The 21,884-nt window shown below is 53.9% G+C and overlaps 6 protein-coding genes across 6 annotated transcripts; 4 read left to right on the top strand and 2 right to left on the bottom strand.

The window, feature by feature from the left end:
• Positions 1-364: 364 nt before the first annotated feature.
• On the top strand, positions 365-1,305 carry NECHADRAFT_96429 (uncharacterized protein; the record flags this gene model as incomplete). The annotated part of the gene is made up of 2 exons (XM_003050573.1): positions 365-539; positions 587-1,305. The coding sequence occupies 2 exons, from the start codon at positions 365-367 to the stop codon at positions 1,303-1,305; spliced, it is 894 nt and encodes a 297-aa protein (XP_003050619.1).
• A 314-nt stretch (positions 1,306-1,619) lies between these two features.
• On the top strand, positions 1,620-2,615 carry NECHADRAFT_49129 (mitochondrial 54S ribosomal protein MRPL1; the record flags this gene model as incomplete). Its single annotated transcript, XM_003050572.1, has 2 exons — positions 1,620-1,861; positions 1,952-2,615. 2 exons carry the CDS (start codon positions 1,620-1,622, stop codon positions 2,613-2,615), a joined length of 906 nt encoding a protein of 301 aa, XP_003050618.1.
• A 121-nt stretch (positions 2,616-2,736) lies between these two features.
• NECHADRAFT_96427 (uncharacterized protein) lies at positions 2,737-3,633 on the bottom strand (the record flags this gene model as incomplete). The annotated part of the gene is made up of 1 exon (XM_003050171.1): positions 2,737-3,633. The coding sequence occupies one exon, from the start codon at positions 3,631-3,633 to the stop codon at positions 2,737-2,739; it is 897 nt and encodes a 298-aa protein (XP_003050217.1).
• Positions 3,634-6,801: 3,168 nt separating this feature from the next.
• NECHADRAFT_2073 (uncharacterized protein) lies at positions 6,802-8,400 on the top strand (the record flags this gene model as incomplete). Its single annotated transcript, XM_003050571.1, has 1 exon — positions 6,802-8,400. A coding segment is annotated over one exon (1,599 nt), but the record flags the coding sequence as incomplete, so codon positions are not given.
• A 3,682-nt stretch (positions 8,401-12,082) lies between these two features.
• Positions 12,083-17,551, top strand: NECHADRAFT_49125 (uncharacterized protein; the record flags this gene model as incomplete). The annotated part of the gene is made up of 2 exons (XM_003050570.1): positions 12,083-12,137; positions 12,249-17,551. 2 exons carry the CDS (start codon positions 12,083-12,085, stop codon positions 17,549-17,551), a joined length of 5,358 nt encoding a protein of 1,785 aa, XP_003050616.1.
• A 784-nt stretch (positions 17,552-18,335) lies between these two features.
• On the bottom strand, positions 18,336-20,668 carry NECHADRAFT_49036 (uncharacterized protein; the record flags this gene model as incomplete). The annotated part of the gene is made up of 4 exons (XM_003050170.1): positions 18,336-18,458; positions 18,512-19,798; positions 19,847-20,008; positions 20,054-20,668. The coding sequence occupies 4 exons, from the start codon at positions 20,666-20,668 to the stop codon at positions 18,336-18,338; spliced, it is 2,187 nt and encodes a 728-aa protein (XP_003050216.1).
• Between the last annotated feature and the right edge of the window lie 1,216 nt (positions 20,669-21,884).

The following is a 21,884-nucleotide window of genomic DNA, read 5'->3' as shown; positions in this document are numbered from 1 at the left end:
ACGTGCCTGAGGATGATGCTCCTGTTTTATCTTGATTAGGCCAATGGCATGGCACGTGGGGTGGTTGATGGCGCGGTGGGCATGACCTGGGGGTTTCATGGTGCCGGCTGACGAGGGGAATGGTGAGCGCTGATTGGTGGCTTTTGTTTAGAGGGCCAGGACGATCCGCGAGGTATTGGTGTTCGGTGGAGGATAGAGTTAGATGAGTTCATGCAATGGCCGTCTTATGTCGGAAGCTATATAGGTTTGGGTGTTGCATCATGTAGTATGAAAGCTTGTGTCTGCACCTCGTGTCTGAAGTTTATTCCGCCAGCTTGCTTGTGTTCCCCTCGTTGTCCTTCTGCAACTGTCCAACTGCATCATCATGAAGTCTCTCGTTTCGCTGGCTATTCTGCCTCTTGCTGCCCAGGCAGTGAGAATCGTTCAGTCCAACGATGATGGCTGGGCAGAGTCGTACATCCGTACCTTCAACGATGCCCTGAACAAGGCCGGCTACGAGGTTGTTCTTTCAGCCCCAGCTGAGAACAAGTCGGGCAGCAGTAAGTTACATCACAAACAGAGCTAATATGCACTAACACGTAGTCAGGCTCGCGCGACGAGAAGCCTACGGATCGCAAGGAGGCATGCCAGTATAACAGCTGTCCCGCTAACAGCGGCCCTGTCGGCTCTGATCCTAAGCGTCCCGATCTCAACTGGGTCAACTCATTCCCTGTCACTTCCATCAAGTATGGTATCGACACCTTTGGCCCTGGTCTGTGGGACGGTGCTGCGCCCGAGTTGGCTGTTACTGGTCCCAACGTCGGCACCAACCTCTGGCTTCAGGTGCCCTTCTCTGGTACTGTCGGCGCTGCTTGCTATGCAGCTCACGATGCTGGCATCCCGGCGATCGCCTTCTCTGGAGCTTCGTCTGGCAACACTGCTTTCAACACGAGCCCTGTGCCCGCTCGCAGCCTTGTGTACGCTGAGTTGGCCACCAAGCTGGTTAAGAAGGTCGTCGACTCTGGAAAGCCCTACCTCCCTAAGGATGTCTTCCTCAACGTCAACTTCCCCAAGGTCGAGGGAAAGTGCACCGACGCATCCAAGTTTAAGTGGGTGTTGAGCCGCATCAACCCTGGTGTCTTTTCCAAGCCCGATACTGAGTGGTGCGGTGATGATCGCCTGCCTACCGAGACGGAGGTTATTCTTGAGGATGGATGCTACATCTCTGTCAGCGTTGGTGATGCCACTGACAAGACGACTGTGAACGATGCGCGACAAGATGTTGTGCTTGCGAAGCTTAGGGATATGCTCGTGTGCCTGCCTTAAGCAGCGAGTACGGTGCTCATGTATTGTTGAGGGGACGTGTAAATAGATAAAACGGGATAAATGTAATTGTGTACATATTCTTCGGACAGCTTCTCAAGAACTTCTGTCGCTTGATTCCTTGAAATGTTGTCTCATTGCATCAATTGCCAAATTGTAGCCATCCCCTGTTGCTGAACCCATTGAATGAGGGACACCTTATCGATAAGAATTGGCGCCTAACTTTCCAGGCCCACCATCAAAGCCTGTGGCTCAACATCAACTTTTTGCGCGACCACCAATATCCAGCAGCCAGGAGCTTCAATTGCCCACACAGAATGGCGCCAATCGACCGCTGCTTGGCCTCCATGGCCAGGCTGTCCCTCCTTCAGACTCCTCGGCCCGCAATCCCCACGATACCCCGATTCCTCGCACCAGCCGCCGCACAGCAGGTCCGCAATGCCTCGGTCGTCCGCATCAGAAAGACCACCAAGAAGAAGAAGCCGCTTCCCAAGGATTTCAAGAGGCATAACCTTACCAAGAGGGACTTTCCGCAGCATTCGCTATGTGAGGCTATGAGGTTAGTTGGGAGCAATGGGTAGAGGGGAAGACTGGGGATACTGGATCTCAGTCAAGGACAACCCCAATATCAACGCTAACTCATATCCAGGGTCCTCCGAGCCGTCGAAGTCGGTCAACCCCCCGCCTCGGTCAAGTACGAGGTACACATCAACCTCAAGACAGCCCGAAACGGACCCGTCATCAAGAACAGCGTCCGCCTCCCCCACCCCGTCCAGAGCGACTGGCAGATCGCCGTCGTGTGTCCCGAGGGCAGCGAGATCGCCCGCGAGGCCACCGCCGCTGGAGCTGTGGCTGTCGGTGAAGAGACCCTCTTCGAAGCCATCCGCCAGGAGCAGATCAACTTTGACCGCCTCATCTGCCACGAGGCCAGCGAAAAGGCCCTCAACAAGGCCGGTCTCGGAAAGATCCTCGGCCCCAAGGGCCTCATGCCCAGCAAGCGAATGCGAACCATTGTTCCCGATGTTGTCAAGTCGATGCGAGACTCGGCCGGTGCGGCAGACTACCGTGAGAGGCAGGGCGTCATCCGCATGGCTATTGGCCAGCTGGGTTACACACCCGATCAGCTCAAGGCCAACATCAAGGTGCTGTTGACCAAGATCAAGGCCGAATGCGCCGAGATCTCAGAGGAGGTGCACAAGGAGGTGCACGAGGTGATTCTCAGCACGACCAATGGGCCGGGCCTGAGCCTGAACGGAAAGCTGAAGGACGCAGAGGAGAAGATTACCCCCGAGGCCTTGTCGAGCATCATGTAAAGTACATTGATGCGGGGCTTGTATTATTGTATCATATGTCATATTACCGAATAGACGACCTCGTGAATGAAACAAAACGGCTTAACGTGGGTATCATTATTGGATTCTATGTGAGCTCTTCCTAACCGCCTCGAAGAGCCTTGATGGCATCTGCTTGTGCGCCCAGCACTCTGTATACAGCAAGATATTGTAGGACCCTGTCCTGCCCACGGACACCAGCCTTTTTCGCCTGTTTTAGTGCGTTGCCCAAGTCTAGCAGCAGAGTGTTCCGACAACGTGTCAAACGCTCCTCCATCTTGATGACAAAGGGTGTGTCCTGGTCTAGAGACTCAGTGAGCGTCGCAATACGACTGCATTCTTGCGCTGAAGCAAGTAGTCTTGCTGGTGAACTCCCAAGGGTCCCGTCGTCGTCCTCATCCTCCTCTTCACTCTCGTCGTCTTCCCAGTCTTGCCGGGTTTTGGAAGCTGGCATGCTATCCAGCGCAAGATGCTCTTCCAACGATGTTAACCGTTCAGAGAGCTCAATCATCTTGCGACCTTGCTCGATAGCTGACCGCACGCCACGAAGTTCATCGTTGAGTGCATTGGTCTCTTCTTTTCGTGACGATACACGGCCCTTGACCTCTTCCACGGCTCTTCGGAAGCCCAACAGAGAGACTTTGACATCCTCGACCTTGTCGTCGCCGCCACGGAGTTCGCTGCCAAGGGATAGAAAGGCCGTATAATTCGAGTTCACAAGCTCCAGGAGCTCTGAACTAATGGCTGCGCTTCGATCGCGCAAGTCGGAGCGCAAATCCTCGAGGGTCTGATGTCGATTCGGCAGTGCAGAGAGATATGCAGCTGGTTGAAAATTCGGAGCAAGAAAGTCTGCGCGCGGAAGGGCTTCAGGGAACGGCAGGGGAGCATCATCGTCGACGGAGGAGGAAGAGTCGGAGCCGGAGAGAGTGAAGGGAGCACGGGACGGGGTAGATATCCCGAGGCCCGAGAAAGAGGCGAGAGGGTCCGGCGCGGCGGCCATTGTAGGTGGTGGTGTGTCGTGGGTGTGCTCTGTAAGTTGTCTCCCACGATGCTGGAGCACTAGAGGTGAGGTGGCATGGATTGGTGGAGGAGCTTTGTGGCGGCATGAGCGTTATCGGCGGCGCTAACCATGATTGGAAGGGCCGCTACTGATTATCTTATCGATAAACCCCGGACTTGTGCCGTTGTGCTAGCCTCTACGAGACAAGACCTCCCACTCGGCACAAATCGCACCTTGTGATGTTTCAGGGTGCAACGAAGACTCTTGGTTCTTGAGCACCCTTGAATCATTGGTAGGTCCGTATGCCCTGTGGAGGAGTTCGTGGGCTCGTACTCGTACATCTAACACCCTGGCACGCAGTCAAGAAAAAAAATTGAGATGGCACAGTACAGCTTTTAAGTCTCAAATGATGCTCGTCGTAAACTGTTACAAGAGATGATATCACAGGGCTCTCTGGTCTTTTCTTAATCTAATGTATACTTAAGATCTCTGTTATTTACCATTTAATTACCCTTACTATACTTGTTTGGTTGGCTTAAAAGACGAACAGCTGATATCTTAAGCTGACGTCTTTTACCGTGCTGGATCCAGTGAGGCGACAATCAGCTCAATATGCCTCCGTCAAGGTCACCTCACCTGAACATCTTCTCCAAATCCGTGGGATGAATAACGACACCTCAGCCTCTGATTGGTCCCGTCTACTGACTGTTGGTTGTGTCCAGGTGTACTCCGTGCGAAGGCACGATTCGAGACAAAAGGCTTAGCTCGGTGGAGTTTGAAGCAGCTGAGGTGGCCTGGGCGGAATCCCACGCGCTTGGGGGCGCGATAAGCGGAAGGAAAAAAAGGAATTGAGTCGGAGAGAAAAAGTCTCGAAGAAGCGGATACGCATTACGTTTGGAGGAGCCGAACATGAATCGGTTGCCGAGGATAAAGTCGGAGTGGGAAAAGGCGGGAGAGACGACACATTTCCTCTTTGGGAAGCCAAGGAGATGCTACGACGGTCGCTATTCGACAATCTTTGTTGGGAGGGAAAAGAGACGAGTTGCCTGCTTGCATGCCGGCTCGGTGTGCATCGGTGTCGACTGCAACCTCCCATGACATCTCGTGAGATGTGCGTCTACTATGCCGAAAGAGTCTGATGGCGTCTCATCTTTACCATGCCATGTGTGCATGTATGCGTGTGCTGCCTGTCAAAAGCCCAAGCCAGACCATGGATCCCATCGCAACCAGTTGAATCTGTCACATCATCTTACCCTGATCTCGTTGGCTTTGAAGACCCTGATGAGATGCCCAGGCTTGAGCGCCATAACGAACCAGTCCAACCCCCGTACTGCCGTGGGATATTTCCGTGGAGGCGTCGCTCAGGGCATGGATCAGCGTTGGTGCAGCTCGTACGACCGGCCTCTCAGAGTCCCGACAAAAGGCATTCACTCTCTGGGAAAAGACCTCCCACGCGAGCGGGCCCGGTATTGTCTCTGACCCTTGGGAGAGCACAGGCCCAGAGTCCCTGTTCTGCAAACCACGCGGCCAGGATTTGCAAAGCGGATGGTGGGAGCGAAGTCGGAGTTCCGAGAACCCTTGGGTGGCACGGCATTTTTTTTCTTCCCACGACGCTCACAACCACAGGGTCAACGGATGTCGCTCAGATGGCCCGGGCGTGCTCCGACTAACGCCGGTGGCTTGCTCCAGGTGAGGCCTTGGAACAAGCTTATACCAGAAAGCTGAAAGGTGAAGGCTGAGAAGGGTCTGGCAGGTGGGGCAAAGCCGAGAATCGTGGGGATGTTGTTATCCCGAAGTTCCGCTCCAAAAAAAGTTGGACGCCAGAGACACACCGACGACAGCTCAAACTCGGGCCGGGAATACTGCTCTTCGATCGATCGTCGCTCACCAAAAAAATACCGAAACTCTCCTAGTTGCATCAAGTAAAAAACCGCGGCTCAAATGCAACATCTTGAGTCGTTGTTGGGGGTCACAAAGGATGATGGGTTGCAGAAGGTGGGGGCGCAGAAAAAATAGTCAAGACACAGCCAGCGATGGCGGAGCCGCCTGGGTATGACTGATTAAACGTCCCCATCGAAACCCCATCGCCCATCGACTCGATGCCTGACAGAGAGGCCTGGCCGGCAATCAGAGTGCGAGAAACCCGCTTTTGTGCTCCGTCGTAATTGCTGGTAAGCTCACAACTCGGCGGTTGAGTGGCTCAAACTAGACCTGCCAAACCCGCACGGGCGGGTGCCTGGCGCGGTTTTCCTTGTGCCTGGCGCCGTGGGTGCATGCGAAATTTTTATCAATCAAATCTTATCAATCAGATCAGATCCACCCATCGCCTCCTGGAATCGGACCATTGGCTTCCCAGGCTTCGGATGCGGTCGGGGCACAAAAGTAGCGACGCACCCCACGATCAATTTCCCTCTTGCTGCCTCCCCTTCCCTTTTCCCCTCCTCCATCCATCATCCTCTTATCGTGATCCCAATTCATGACCAGCTGCGACATCTGAGCTTCTTTCCTTTTGCGCCGTCACGAATGGGTCCATCAACACGCTGTCAAATTGACTCTTCTCTGGCTACTAGCCGCGCCTCTAATTCGAAGCCGAAGCCGCACCCAAGACCTGCCTGGGTCATTCTGCAGCCTTGCAACAGCTAGGAACGACCCCCATCTTATCAATCTGATCCGGCAATCTGCCAGCACACAACACCTCACCACCAATTGACGACGCTTTTACTCGACTGAGCATTATCCAATTCGTCCAAGCCGACTTGTCCGATTACGACGCCTTTTCTCATTCCCCCAGAGTTTCCCATCTCGGAACTCCGAACCCCATTTGGCTCATCACGACCGATCGACCGAAAAGAGACCCGCCGGTCTCGCCACACACACACATAACAAACAAGGACTCGTCACCCATCCACATCAGGCCTTTTGTCACCCACCATGACAGGTCCAGCACTCGCTCCATCTCCTCCGCGTCAAGCTGTCGACTCCCCTGGCGCTGGTACTCCCGTCCTCGCACCTGCACCCGCGGCAAGACCTCGTGTTATCTCAGCCGCACCTGGGCCGGCTTCACCAGCCACATCCACTGCCCCACAGAGGACGCCTCTCTCCATTAAGCCGAGTGCAAAGCCACCTCCACCTGCACAACCTCAACAACGCACTGCTCTCCCTTCCATCAACAAGATGGCCATGTCGTCCGTAATCAGCCCCAACCCGGCACCGCCGGAGCCTCCCAAGATGTCCATGACTTCCAAGGAGTGGGTGATCCCACCGAGGCCCAAGCCCGGTAGGAAGCCCGCCACCGACACACCACCCACCAAGCGCAAGGCCCAAAACCGCGCAGCCCAGAGGGCCTTCCGGGAGAGGAGAGCCGCCCGAGTTGGCGAGCTCGAGGAGCAGCTTGACCAGCAGCGTGAGGCTCAAGAGAAGCATGAGACTGAGCTCAAGGACAAGATTCACGAACTCGAGCTTGATGTCCAGTCCTTCCGGTCCCGATGCATGCTACTCGAGAACATGCTCGATCGGGAAAGACAGGACCGCATCCGGGTTGAAACCGAGGCCGAAACCCTCAAGCGACGTCTAGATGAAGGCGTCTTCAGCTCGGGTTACCAGTCACGAAGCATGAGCACTTCTCACCCGTTTGATGGACTTCAAAGTCCAACTAGTCAGCCGCAGAGGCACAGTCTTCCCGATGGCCGCCCGGACCGGCAGTCGGGTCATTCCTTTTCCATCTCCCAGATAATCTCTCCCCCAGAGACCCTCGATATCAACGCATCAAATGATGATGCCGCCATCACCTGCGGGAATTGTTCCCCAAACGGGCGGTGTGCCTGTGCCGAAGAGGTGATGAAGACCGCCGCCAACGGTTGCAGCAAGTGCGGTCTGACATCCAGCTGCCAGTGCCTCGGCGAGGTGGCTGACGCCCTCAACCGATCTCAGGACCTTAAGCGTCCGGCCTCGCCGTCTGGAGACATTTCCGGCGAGAAGAGGCACCGCTCCAGCCATGATGAGGCTGAGACAGACTTTACCGCCATGTACTCTCGCAAGGCCACCAACGTCACCCAAGACACTTACACTGCTCCCTCCCAAGTTCCTTCACTAGACACCATGCCGTTCAGAGACGGCTGTGGGTTTTGTAAGGACGGAACCTACTGTGTCTGCGCAGACACCTCACTGGCGACCCCTGCCATGACTCCAAATGATACCCTACCTCCCATCTCCCAGCAGGTCCAGACACCTCCCCCGTCAGAGACCGATGTTGTTCCTCCTACACTAGCCATGGAGATGACGGCCGATGGTGCCGTCAAGCTCCCTCGCCGGACACAGACTCAGAACCAATCATCTGAACGACGAGGCTGTGGTCCTAACGGACCTGGTACCTGTGCCCAGTGCCAGGCTGATCCCAAGTCTGGTCTCTTCTGCCGCCTGATGGCCGCCAACTTCAACCGTAAGGATGGTAGCAGCTCTGGAGGCTGCTGTGGTGGCAAGGGAGCTGGTGGCGGTTGCTGCAAGTCCCAACAACCCAAGCCAGAAAAGATCTCTCTCCCCAGTCTACCCAGCCTGGGACTCAGCTGTGCCGAGGCATATCAGACACTATCAAGTCACCGCAACTTTTCCAAGGCGGCAGATGATATTGGTTCTTGGCTGCCAAAGCTCAAGGCTACTCCTCGTGCCGGAGCCCGTCCAGCACCTCAAGGGACGATGATGCCCATCGAGGTTGAGGCAGCAAGCATCATGAGCGTGCTGAAGGATTTTGATATTCGGTTTGGGAGAGGATTCTAAGGAGATCCCAAACCGTTAAAAAAAAGGGCGAAAAATACTTATATGGAGTACATGAAGCGAAAAATGAACAGAAAGCACATACGGGGTCCTACGAGTTATGGATAGTTGGGGTTGCATGCCTTATATGGCACATTGGGGCAGGTTATGGTCGGATAGCGGTTGTATTATACCCATGTTTATGGTGAAGATGTAGTTCCTTCACCTTGGTCTCATGCATGAACGAATCTATGCGTTATTTCAACATGTTTTGTATCACTCGAGATGATGTGAGAAGTGATGTGCAAATGGATGTGTCGGAGCAATGTCGACGCAGCTTGTACTGCCGAACGCCTCGGCAGCTCGGAGGAAGGATTCTAGAAGTAAGGCTTGCACGAACCGGGATGAGGTGGTTAGGATCTGGCCAGTGAGAGGCATACATAAAAGCAGGCGAGCCGATGAAGATGTATGGATAGGACGAGCAGGGACGTCCTTGAAGAGTGTGAAGCTGTATGACATGACATGGATGAAGGGAGTAACGGACAGAAGACGATCTTGGTCCAAGCATCAACGCAAAGCATAGTTACTTGGTACTGACTGGGCGTTGCAGTATGAGGTGACGTGGTGAGTGAGAGCGAACCATGCACAACTCACGCACAAGCAAGCAGTTTGACAGTGAGGAAGGGGATGAGCCGAGTTGACAGCAAACGGGGTCTTTGTTACGTAGGTGGCTCTGCGGCTCAGATGAGCTGGAGATGAACAACACGCCATACCAGCGAAAACGAACTGTCAAGCGCCCAGTTCGTAAATTGTGAGCGGCTGACGTGCATGAGGAGTCATGACGACTCGAGCTGCCCGAGGCTCAAAGAGGAGATGCTGGGGAAAGCTGGGGTGGCCTATGCTGGTTGCGGTCAAGGGTTATCCGCCTATAGTCTTCCTGAAGTTGTCGTGAACTGTTGGGAAAAAAACAAGAGACGACCGAGGTGGACCGGCCGGGACAGGACAGGGTGGAGAGTGGCCAACGCACCGGGCGGGCGGCTCACCTTGGGGCTGGACCTGGTACGACTGGGAATAGGTAGGCATGTATGACAGATGCGCTTGCATCTGAAAGACTGGATGAGAGAGATAGGTAGAGGAGGTTGGAGTATCTGGGCTGATGCTGGGTCTGTGGAGTTTGAAAGGCGAAGATGGTCAGGGCCAGAATGACCAACAGAAAAGACGAGACCAGACCAGACCAAAAGATGACCAGCAGAGAGATTGACAACAAACTGGACGAGGCCAGCCGAGCTGAGTATAATCGCCTCCGTATCGGTAAACTTGCATCAAGTGTCAACTTGTGCTTGGTCTGGCTGCATAACTGGCTGGAATGGACCCCTCGGCACCGTCCAGCAGAAACATGTCGGTCTGTCTAACAAATTTGAATGGCTGGGCATGTTCGGTGAGAGGGGGGTCAGAGTGAAGAGGAAAAAAAATCTACAAAGTAACAAGACCTGCTCTGGCACCCTATGATTGGGGAGAGACGGACGCACTCTCTGCATAGGGGACCAGGGGGTGGTGTGCACCGGCGTAGCGCATGATTGGGCAAGGGCCCGCGTTGGTGCGTTGGCAGAAGGCATTCGCTGACGGGTGATGGGGGGAGGGGGACGCACAGAGACCTTTGTTGTCTTTGCCTCGCATGGAGGGAACTGGCGTGGTGCGTCGAGATTGGTCCGAGGGATGGGGGGTGGAAGGATGGAGGGTCTGTTACTGTACTGTGCTGTAGGTAGCGAGTTGATGGAAACTGTTAATGGTCATGTACAGTACAGCAAGAAGTGAAACATGTCATGTTTGCACTTGCTTCTGGCACATGGCGGTGCAGCGTTTAAGATGAAGATATCATGGGATGGAGGTGTAGTAATTATGCGCGAGAATGCACCGTATGCCTTTCAACTCCCAACGAAATTTCATGTGCAGCCATCCAATGCAAGGGATCTAAAATGCCCGACAACCTACAGAGTCTACAAATCAATAAACCCATAGAGCCAATATCCGAACACGGGGACATGCATGCATCTCATCTTACCGTCTTTTTACTCTTTCATCTGTTATTCCTTCTCGTCTAAACTTGTTTTTTTTGTTGCGTCTCCGTTCACTCGTGGAAGTAAACGTCTGGTCCGTTTTTTTGACTTCCTGCTGATCAGGAAGCGAAGGGCGGCGGCGGCCTCTGCAGTGACAACTCAGCGCCTAGAGTCACACCAAAGTCACATTATTTGTTCTGTACCTTTTTTCCTTTTGGTCAAGAAAACAAGACTGGAGGTGTAGCACAAGACTTGTTGTTCGCTTCTTTTTTCATAGTGTCAATCAATTTGTCTGCAAGTCATATTGTTTGGCCAGCAAATCTTCAACGTGGTTTTTGTGATCGTGTACCTACATTCGTTGTCATGAAAGGAACAACAAGCCTCGATCCAGGAACGGGCATGATTTAGTATTAAGCAATTTAATTGATAGCACATGCGTACATATCACATTTCCACCTTGTCTACATACCTAATCTCGACCAGATGGACGGGTTCAGTCTCGGCGCATGCTCTCAAAGAAGCAACTTTTGTTCAAACCAACAGACAAGGGAGTTCCCAGAAAGACCGACTCAGCCTCGAGAATTAAGCGACCGCCTCTCTCTCTCCCTCCATTCTAGCGCCTGCCAACGCACAACTCACCTAATTTTCGTCCATCGCCCCGGGCTCTCTCAGGCCCCAAGCAAGGTCGTAGACCCGGCCCGACCTGACCCAGGCGCTGGCTGACACGTGCGAATGGCACAGGGCTCAGGTACCGGGCCCGCAGCCAGCAGCAGGGGCCCGGCGGCCCAATCGTAGCTCAATCTCGCACCCGCATTGCCGCGTCTCCGTCTCCGAGAGGGGCTTAGCGCGCATCGCCCGCCCGCTCCGCCCGTGGTACGTACCGCTCCGTGGGAACCTGAATGCTCCACCTTGACTGTTCTCTCCCGCCGCCTATTCTACCTCTACCCCATCATATGGAATCCCATCCTTATCCCAGCCCAGCCCAAGAGAAAGAAGACCACCCCCTCGATTCGACTCTTTTTTGCCTCTATGCAGTCGGCGCAACCAGCAGGTGCCAGCTGTGAAGCGTGAGCCCCCTTTGTTGTCCTGTTGTTGTCTTATGAGGCCTACAGTTGCCTCTCTCCCTCTTGCTCGACTCTTTCTACCGCACCTAAAGTTGGGCTTTGCTGCTACTTCTCCCCCCACCTTCTTGTCTCCTCTCTCCTCTCCCCCTCCTCCTACCTCCCCTCTGCTCTGCTCGCTCTGCTCTCTCTGCCATAGACTTCTTCTCCTCCTCCGCTCTCTGTCCCTCTCTGTGTCTTGTCTTGGGCGACTCCGACGTGCGACTCCAATCCCCGTAATACGATCCATCCCAGTTCCTCCCACGCCAGAGCTGCAGTTTGGAACGCGCTATACTCGATCCTCGCGCGCCTTGTCACTCCTTACAGTACCTCGCCTTGCCCTTCTCCATCAGTTGCTGGCCGGCCTAGCACACCTTCTCTGATTGCTTGCACGACCACCGAGACTCGACTCGATTCGATTCGACCTCGTCCAATACCCTTCAGCCTCGACTTACTCGCCCGGCAGACCCGTGAGCAGCCCCTCGTTGAGAGCTGCCATAGGAGCTGTACGGCTGCGACGTAGAGTTCCTTTATGGGCTCAGCATGGTTTCTATGCAACGATCTTTGTCTTCGCCCGTCCGAGTTCACTCCTCTCCTAGTACGTCTTCTCCGACGTCGCCACTGTGAACCCACCAAGGGTTCTCTCGTCCTCTGGCTCTTATGAGCCCCAAGGTAGTTCTTTGTGCTGATCTAGTTGCCCGCCGCACAGCCGTGTCATCGTCGGTCGCGCAAGATTCGGCGTCGCCCGCTCCGCACATCGATATCCATGTGCAACCCCCCCGAACTCGTCGACGCCGCTCCCCGAGCCCAAATCCAGCTCACAACGCGACGCAAACCCTACCACTACGACGCTCCGACGACAACGCCCATCGGGGCCATGCCCAGCAACACTCACCGGCCATGTCCTCCCGCAAGCCTATCGTGGCACAGCCCAACATGCCTGGCCAGCCGAGCCCACGACACGCTCCCGACGATTCGACCGTGAAACCCGGCGACAAGAATGAAGACGCCCCCTCGCCGTTCCCCAAGCTTCTGCAGGACGTTTCCCAGTATACAAACCCGCACCTGGCCCCCGAAAACGAGAGCACGACCCTTGAGGAGTTGGCCCATCTCGTACGACTGTCCAAGTACCAGGAGCGCAAGCGCGCCAACACCCGTCTGCGACTCCAGAGGAATTTGGTTTCTACGGCCCTCAGCGCCCGTCTGACCCGTTGTGGAGAGATAGCCCATCGTAACTTGGTCGACAACTTCCGCCGGGACGACAAGGAGAACTTTTCCGCGCTCTACAACGCTATTCACGATGTACGCAACAGCTGTGACGAGCTCCGCCGTTACGCCCTTCTCGATCCCGAGATGGAGGGCCTCGCCTCGGCTGGTATTGGTTCTTCTGAAAGTTTGGATACTCCGACTAACTCGGCAGCTGCCCTTGGTCCTCTCAAAACCATCACTCCCTTCCTGCACGACATTTCCGCCTCTGCCCGGGATACCTTTATGGACTTTCTCACGCAGCTTCGAACGAACCCGGACTACCTGGCCACTCGTATATGTTCCCTGTCAAGTTCCGAGTTGAACTCGTTCTTGACTTATCACAAAGGTTTGGAGCCTGTGGAATCCGTTCTCCCCTTTCATGGTCGATCTGCCGGAAGGTCTCACGCAAGTGCGTCCGGAAGAAGCAGCACCGCCGTGGATATTGAACGATTATTGTCCTTTCAGCGTCACGACCCCCTCTCGATCCTCATCCACACCTGCTTCGCCAACTCTGCCGGACCTGATAGCTCCGAGGACCAGCGGCGTACCGAGATCTGGGCCACTGCTTTGGCACGCTTGATCTCGGAGCCCAAATCCACTGGCGAGCACTTCCTCATCTCGGTCCTCAACATCTGGACCGCCATGCGCGATTGGTCGGGCAAGTCTAACATGGAATGGTATCTGATGAAGATTCTCGAGGACGGAGCCTTCCTTTTGGATCGAGCCGAGGATCAGCACGGCACACGATTCAACCTCTCAGACTGGAACCACTCGGACGAGGTCGCTGCCAAGGAGTTTTACGAGAGGGCAGTGAACCAGCTGTTTGAGTTGGTCGATGACGAGGATGCCACTGGAATCCCCGAAGGACTTTTGGAACTTGGAAATGCTGTCATCCAGAAGCTTGACAACAAGTACGTCGAAAACACCTCCCGGTGGTTGGTTTGGAGATGTCTCTTTTTCGTTTTCCTTTTGGGCGTCATCATTCACCCCGAGTCCTATGGCATGCTGGCTGAGTATCATATCACGCCTTATGCGCGTGAGAAGATTCTCAAAAAGGTTGCCATGAAGGCTCATGAGTACGTCTCGAGCATGTGGAGCGGGAAGCCTTCGGCGACCTGCGTTCCCGTTGAAGTGCCCCCAAAGATCAAGGGTCATGTGGAGAGTATCCTCGCCCGATTCCAGGGATCACAGTCCAAGATACCGGCCGCCAAGCTACTCCCAGCGAGGTCCATCACATCCCTAAGGGAAACCAAGGAGGTTCACCCCTATTTGGTCATCAGCCCGGCAGACTTGGTGACCTTGGTAAATGCCATATTCCCAGAGAGGAGGCCCCAGTCAGCAGCCTCTGGCAGCTTCAGATCGGGTCCTGCCTCCATCTCTGGCATGTCCGCCATCTCACAGCCCATTTCCATGTCAAACCCACGGAATAACTTTGACACTGCTTCGATCATCAGCACCAGCGCCTCGTCCGTCTTCAGTGACACAACCACTCGAGATGGGTACATGGACGAGCAGACGTCAGTGACTCCTCAGCGATATTCCCCTCCAGCAATGGACTCGGAGATGCAGAGGCGCCTCAACAAGTACGAGGACGATGGATACCGCCTACGCCTGGCCCTGCACGAGATGACCCAGAACCTAGGCGCCGATACCGTCCGTGGAACTGTTCACCCCTGTGCGGAGCGATGGGTTGTTCTCTTCATCTCAGCTGATGGGAAGAGCCTGTCAACAAACATGACGTTTGATCCTGACGACGAACTTGACGATGAGGAGAACTCGTCAAGCACCGACACGGACGAGGAAGATGCTTCTGACGGCCCAGAGCTTGACAAGGACTATCATCAACTTCGCGACTCGATTCTGAAGCTCGTTGAAGATTATGAGATTCCTCGCAGCCTCGAACCCGAGAATGGGCGGACCCAGCTCAGCAACCGTGCCTCTGGACTCAAGAGGTACAAGTCAAAGAGCAAGATAATCACTACAGAGAGGTCGATGGCCAGTCGAAACCCGTACAGAAAGCAAGTTGGAAAAGAGATGGGCCAGATAGATTCCAAGCGGGAATCTTCAACTGTTCCCGAGCCAAACCCCAAGGATCAGCAACCAGAAGCTGTGCTTGTCACCATGCTAAAGGCAGCATCATCGCAGTCCAAGGCACTGGCTGATTTCGTTTCGTCTCATCAGTACTGGAAGACCCTCAACCAACTGAATGCACTGGAATCCCCTTCCCTCCGAGAGAATGGATTCGCGGTACTCATCAACATCTTTTCCCGTGGACCCAGAGACTCGATTCGGCGGTCAGCATCTGCAATTGAAGAATACGATGCCTGGTTGGTCTGGCTCAAACAGAGCCAGGAGCGCCACGAGGGCATCATTGACCGGATGATGAAGAGAGTGCGTGCCATGCGTGACAAGATGTGGTATGTCACGGATGTGCGTAACTCGAAAGAATACGCTCATAGTCGCGATATATGCCAGGCATTGAAGACTATGGGCATGCCTAGGCGCTGGAACTCTTTCCAGCGATCCCGTGCTCATATGGCTCGAGGACCGAGCTCGTCATATCTCTATCGCACAGAGTCGCAAATCATGGATCTCCTTGCTGCTTCTGAAGAGCAGGGAGGACCCAACAAGCTCAGCGATGATCCGGCTGAGGCGACGGCCGCTTGGCTTCAGAGCCGAGGCATTGAGAATTTCTGCATGGGCGAAGAGAGAATCCACCGATTCTGCTACGAGGTAGATAAGTGCATCTCGAGACTCGTGGGAGAGACGATTCGAGAAGCTCCAGTTCTCTGGTCGAGCGAGCTGTACAAGCGTGACAAGCTAGGCTATGATCGCGCAAGGGCTAGAGAGCGTGAGCTGTCATGGACTGGAGATGATTCTGCAAGTGTCATCAGCGAACACGATCGCAAGTTTACTCCTTCGACAACAAGCCGACCAAACTCATTGGCCAGAGACTTGAGATCGTTGTCAATGCACAACCCCAGCCAACAGTCGCTTGATTCAGTGCGACAGAGCATGCCACGGGCGAGCTCGGCTTTGTCCGACATTCTTGATGGACAAGAGTACTTTGACCGAACATCGCCAGCTCATACTATCGACTCGGCCAGTACCTTCTGGTCACCTTTCCAGCCTGTCATGTCGCCAAGCTCTGGTGCGTCCAGATACTCGCCCACTACGAGCTTGACGAATCTCTCTACAACCTTTTCTCACCCCCTGCAGCATGGTACTGCGCCGTCCACTGCCAGTTACTCTACTGGACGCCCAGGAACGTCGGCGTCCTCCAATGAGACGGTGTTCCAGCAGCAGCGTGTTGACGACGAAAAGACTCGCTTCCTGGGCGAGCTGAGACAATCCCTCGTCAGTCTCTTGCTCTCTGATCTTGGCAACCAAGTTTTCTCCCGAGGTTCCGAGACGGATGCCTGGTTTGACAACCTGGGCCAGCAGTGCATCGATCGAAAGGATGCTCTGGACCGTCGGGCAGCGAGACGTCGATCTGAAATCAAGGAGAAACGAAGCTCTGGACGACCTAGAGTTATTGAGAAGAAGAAGAGCTTTGGCAACCTTCGGGGAGCCGGAGAGTCGACTTCGGAGCGAGCGTCAGAGACGTCAGAGAGCCTCCCTATTGTTACCAACGATGGACAGGCCACCAACGACTCGACTCCGCGCCTGTCCGCAGCAAAGGAGGACAAGTCCGAGTTTCCCTTCAAGAAGGCTTATCAGCGACTGCTCAACATGTTCTGCGTCCATCCCAACCCCTACGCAAAACTGAATGCTCTGCATGAGCTGGAGAACCTCATTGTTGCTGCGCTGCAGTCGAATGGACAAAAGAGGCCTCGATGGAATAGGTCTGATGCTGGTTCGAGTGTTGTGACCGAGCACGGCAACGCCCGTCCCACGCCGTTGGAGGGAACAATCGACAATGTCAAGGAGAGACGACATCAAGCACTCCAGTCTCAACTTCAAACCCCCTTCTTTGGTCCACGACAGGCCAGCTCCGAGACACGATCCATCATGTCAGGAGGAAACATCAACACCGATGTCATCACCAAGGAGCTACAGGCTCTCTTCCGAGAGTCATCGATTCGACCCAAGTCCCTTTTCCGTGACTTGCAGTTCATTGCATCTTTCGTACCGCCGTCGGTTCTAGACAAGCAAGAGAGAGGCAAAGCCTTCTGGAACACGGCGTTGGCGGCCCTCAAGCTTAAGGGAGAGGTCTGCCGAACTATGGTGGAGATGGCGGATGAAGTTGTCGCCGCGCACACTCATGTGCGAAAGCCCAGCGATAACACGATCCCAGATGTGCCTCAGTCTTCAACTGGCACTCCCCCGCCACCCTCTACAACCTACAAGCTGGATGATGCTGGCAAGATGTGGGCCATCACGGCCAAGGAAGGAGACCCGACAGCACAGCGTGAACTGGCGTTGTTCTACCTGTCCAACCCCGAGTACGTAGAGCGGACAACTCTTCCCCTCTCCAAGCCTCGCGAGGTGTTCAAGCAGACCGTCATGGACAAGTACGGCCGCACCGACCGTAGCCGCCTAAGCGGTAGTGGGCCCGGTGGTGGTGGCCACGGCCTCGGCAACGGAGGCGGCTCTCGTGGCTCGGGCTTCTCTAGTGGAGGCGGCGACGGCAAGGAGAACGACGTGAGGAGCGACCCGGGACTGATGTGTGTTGCCGTTCATTGGATGGAAGCGGCCGAGCACGGAGGCGACGAGTTGGCGTCTAGTTTCTTGCGACAGAACGAGTTCATGGGTCTTGGTTGAAATCTTTTTTATTATACCCCCATAGCTGTTTTTTTTTCTTTTTTTCTTTTGCTACTTTTTTGTTGTCTTTTGTTTATTGCTTTTGGCGCTTTGGCGTCTATTTTGTTGGAGGAAACATGATGTCGATGGATATGAATATGATATGATATGGCCTTTGGTTTAGAGACGCAAGGTCATCTGCGTGGCTTGGTGGCTCTTGGGTTATCAACTTTTTTGCATAGGAGCATATGCGTTGGATGACATGGATGATATGATCTGATCTTGTCCTTTTTGGCAAATTCTTGAGAGAATGTGGAGGATATACCAAGGTGTGCATCATGAGTATATACATTGGTGTCGAGATGGGATGTTTTAGTGATGAATACGAACAATCATGGTCTTCAACTGATTCATATGCCTCATCTTGGCATTCATACGGGTACATGCATACGGGAAAATGTTTATTGCAGGTCTGGGTACGTAACGACTCTACATGCAAGGCCAAATTGCCGTCACCAAGTAAATCGCCAGGACATCCCGTCATCCATAGACCGACAGACAACACGTCTTTCAGTGCATTACCGCTTTTGCCATGGCCAAACTCACCACCTGGTACGCCGTCATGAAAACAACAAACTCCAAGATACAGATAGACCCAGGTCGCTAGGGAGTCCCACGGGATAATACTCACCCATCAACACCCACAACCTGTTGTCATCAAAAACGCCCGAAACTCCATCGAAGCGCCCAAAAGCCCTCGAACCTTGCGAGGATCAAAACTTGCCATCTAGAAAGACATCGTCCTCTAGATCTTGACGCGAAGGAGATAGCGCAGCTTGACTTGGGCGATGTCGTAGCAGATGTACTCGTTGTAGTACAGAGAGGCGTTCTTAACATTAGTCGGGCCTGGCTTGACCTTGGTATCGGGCTGTGATTCATCGTTAGAAACAAGGCGTGTAGAAAAGACTCGAGCAAACTTACCATCTTGATGCCCTTGAGGCTCTCATGAACAATACCAGCGTCCACCCACTTGCTTGGACCAGTGTTGCCCTGTCCCCATGTGCTGTGCATGCCCTTGGCCTTGGCATGGTCACCGGCGTCATAGTCGGCTTGTGTCAGCTTCTGAAGGGGATCACCCAGCTCAGCCTCACACAGGAGCAGAAGAGCGTGGCCGTTGGAGATGTACGAGCAGCAGTAGCCAGCTGACTTGGATGACATATCGGCCAGGTAAATGCCCTTGCCAAACATGTAACCAGATACAGGGGCTTCGGGAGGCGCAATTCGCAGACCCTGACTAAGGATACCACCAAAGTTGGTGCATCGCGAGCCGTGCCAGAGGAGACGGCGGTCAGACTTCATCGTGGCATACTCTGAGTTATCAAAGCGTTGAGTCTCGCCCTGGCGCTCAATACGGAAAATGTCCTGGACTTCGTAGCTCATGTGATGAGTGGCGCCACGAGATTCGTTGAGATAGTTTTCGAGGTGGACGAACTCATTGCTCTTGTGGTCCAAGGGCGTCATCTCCTCAAGGCCAAGACCCTGGAATTGACGGTCAAGAGGATGGACAGTATCCATTGTCTTGCGATCAATCTTCATGATGTCGGCGGCATCCTTCATGTCAGACAAGCTCTCCAGAAGTTCTATTTCTTTCTTGAGCATCGCGTTGTCTCGGATGATGGGCGGTCGGTTACGGCCAAAGGCGTGTGGGATCACAGTGTAGAAGGTGTTGGAGAGATGCTCAGTCGCCTGTGGCATGCTCATCCCCCACTTGCTGGCAGCAAGAGTAGGATCATCCAGGAGAGCCGCAAGATCCTTGAGCTGCTGGAAACCACGAGTAATGGTTGCCTTGCTCAGCTTGCCCAGAGGAAGTTTCTTGGCGTCGTAGTTGAGCGATGTCATGGTCGCCTGGAAGTATTGCTGGTTGAAAATGAGCTCCATGAGCTCCTTGACGGGCTTTTCCAACGTGCACTCAGGGGCGGGAGTTTCATCTTCGTCACCCTCCTTCTTGACTGTCTTGGCATCCTCCTCGTCTTCATCGTCGTCAGAGTCGGGGTCGTAGCTGCGCTCAATAAAGGCGTATTTGCCAGGCTTGGGGTTATCGCCTCTATTCTCCCACGAGAGACCCGACTTGTCCTTGAACTTCTTCTCAAACTGCTTGATGGCATCGGCGAGAGCGCCACTTCCTAGAACGGCTTTCTGACCGCCTTCACCGACGCGGCCCCATCGAGTCCAAGTCTTAAAGGTTGAACCCTTGGGATCCTTCAAGATCTGTCACAGTGTTAGGCGAAGCTGGGCACACTGAGATGGAAAACTGACCTGAATGCGATAAAACTTGTTGTTGTTGTTGGACGAGTTGGACTGGTTCAACGAGGCGTCGTAGATCATGCCTGAGTCAGGGTCGACATAGACCTCGTACGTGGGAAGAGTGCAGAACTCATCAAGAGGGATCTTGACGTCCTTCTTCTTGATGAACTGACCCTCGGCGACAACCTTGTCTTCCTTGGTCTTGTCATCCATCTTGACATCATCCTCCTCCTCTTCCTCCTCAGACTCATCCTTGACTACAGCTTTCGCCTTGGAGGCCTTGGTGGTCTTTGCCTTGGTAGCCTTAGTAGCCTTAGCGGCAGTAGCCTTGGTAGCTTTGGTCGTCTTGGAATCAGCAGTGGCACTTCTGGATCGCTTGGCTCGAGGCTGCTCCTCCTCCTCCTCTTCTTCCTCTTCCTCATCATCAGTCTTGGAGGCTCTCTTGCGAGACTTGGTCCCGTTGGCGGCAGCCTTGGGGGCAGTCTTGGTGCCGTTAGTCTTTGGGGCAGTGGACCAGGTGTAGTCGTCCGCATTTAGCTTGGTGCCTTTTTCATCGGTATCGACGATCCAAGAGGGGTTGACACAAGGAAGATCTTTGGCCTTGGCAGCCGTGATCTTGGTGGTTCCGGCATTGAAGTCATACTCTGTGCAAACAACATGGGTTGTGGCCTTGGTGACGCTTCTGGTGACAGTTCCGCCATGCTTACGGATGACGGTTTCCAGAGAGGAGTGGTTGTGGTCAATGTCATCAAACTTGCCGCTCAATGCAATTGCGCAGCCGTCCAAAGGCGGATCAGCTGGAGGCTTTGCAGCGGCTCGTCGCCTGGGAGGCATTTTGGCGAAAGTTGATTGAGAAAGGGTTTTGGGAAAGGGGTGACGTGATGCGAAAGAGTGAGATGGTCAGGTCGAGCTGTTCTTGAGCTCAGACGACGAGGCAGGCCTTTATGACGGGCTGTGTTAGTCTCGCTGTGGGGGCGAAATTAGGGGCTGAGAGCTGCGGCGTCATACCAACTGTCAACAATAACACACCGAATCAAGCAATCGCCGAGTAGGGGAGAAAATCCTTGGCTAATTGCGCGAGATGCGGCTGACGGGGGGGAAACGATTGGTGTTGAGTTGATGCGAAAAGTAGGATGTGAGAGGAGAAGATGCAGAGGAGAATTCAGAGGTGGATGAGAATGAGGGCGGGAGGTGCCTTCCCATTTTAAAGTCAATGGCCCTCAAGTGAAGCAGCTCAGCTCGTACCCCAGCTCAAGCTCAGAGGGAAGGTACGATCCAGGCTGAAACCCCCCACTTGGAGCGAGGCGCATTTGGCTGAAGAAAATTCGAGGACATCCATGGATGTTGAGACTTGTTTGAAGCGAAGTTGGGTTCAAAATCCAAGGATTGATTTATGCATATTTTAATCAACCGTATGATGTTTCTTTAACAAATCTCAATTGCTTTCTTGAGGACTTTCAACGGCGCTTTTCTCCAGAAAACTGTCACCTCTTCAGTTGAAGTGCTCGACTTATTCTGTCACTGACCCTCTTCCAATTAACCTCAGCTCGGCTCCTTCCTCCAGAGCATGACGCGCTTCTAGGCACCAGCACGCGCCACAAGGGTTGAGACCCCACACGAGAATGTCACGACATCACGTGGGTTCAATTAAACCCTTCAGGTGGGAATTGTTGCCTGTTTTTTGAGTCATGGATCGAATACGATAGATATCTCTGGGTCCTGAAGCCTGGAGAGTCAAGGATGAATGGCGATATAGCTCTAAACTCGCCGAGCGAGGTGACATTGAAGGCATACGAAGTAGAGACACTCTTATGGTAATTCGTGTCCAAGCTCAACTTTGGCAGTGGTTAGTCCAGTCAATGTTAGTTGCCTGTCCAGGTTGTACAGAGAACATTGAGCACTCACGAGCAATGAATCAACGCGAAAAATAAATTTTCCATACAAATAGACAGTCAAAGATCCAATATCATTTTTCTCACTGTCGCAAGATAACACCCGATTGATTCCCTTTCGACTGGCCTCACTGCAAACGTCGTCATAGCCCCTGCTC

The sequence above is a fragment of the Fusarium vanettenii genome (assembly GCF_000151355.1).
Source record: "Fusarium vanettenii 77-13-4 chromosome 9 genomic scaffold NECHAsca_6_chr9_2_0, whole genome shotgun sequence".
Taxonomy (NCBI): domain Eukaryota; kingdom Fungi; phylum Ascomycota; class Sordariomycetes; order Hypocreales; family Nectriaceae; genus Fusarium; species Fusarium vanettenii.
Note: the sequence above shows the minus strand (reverse complement) of the source record. Positions and strands in the feature narration are given on the sequence as shown.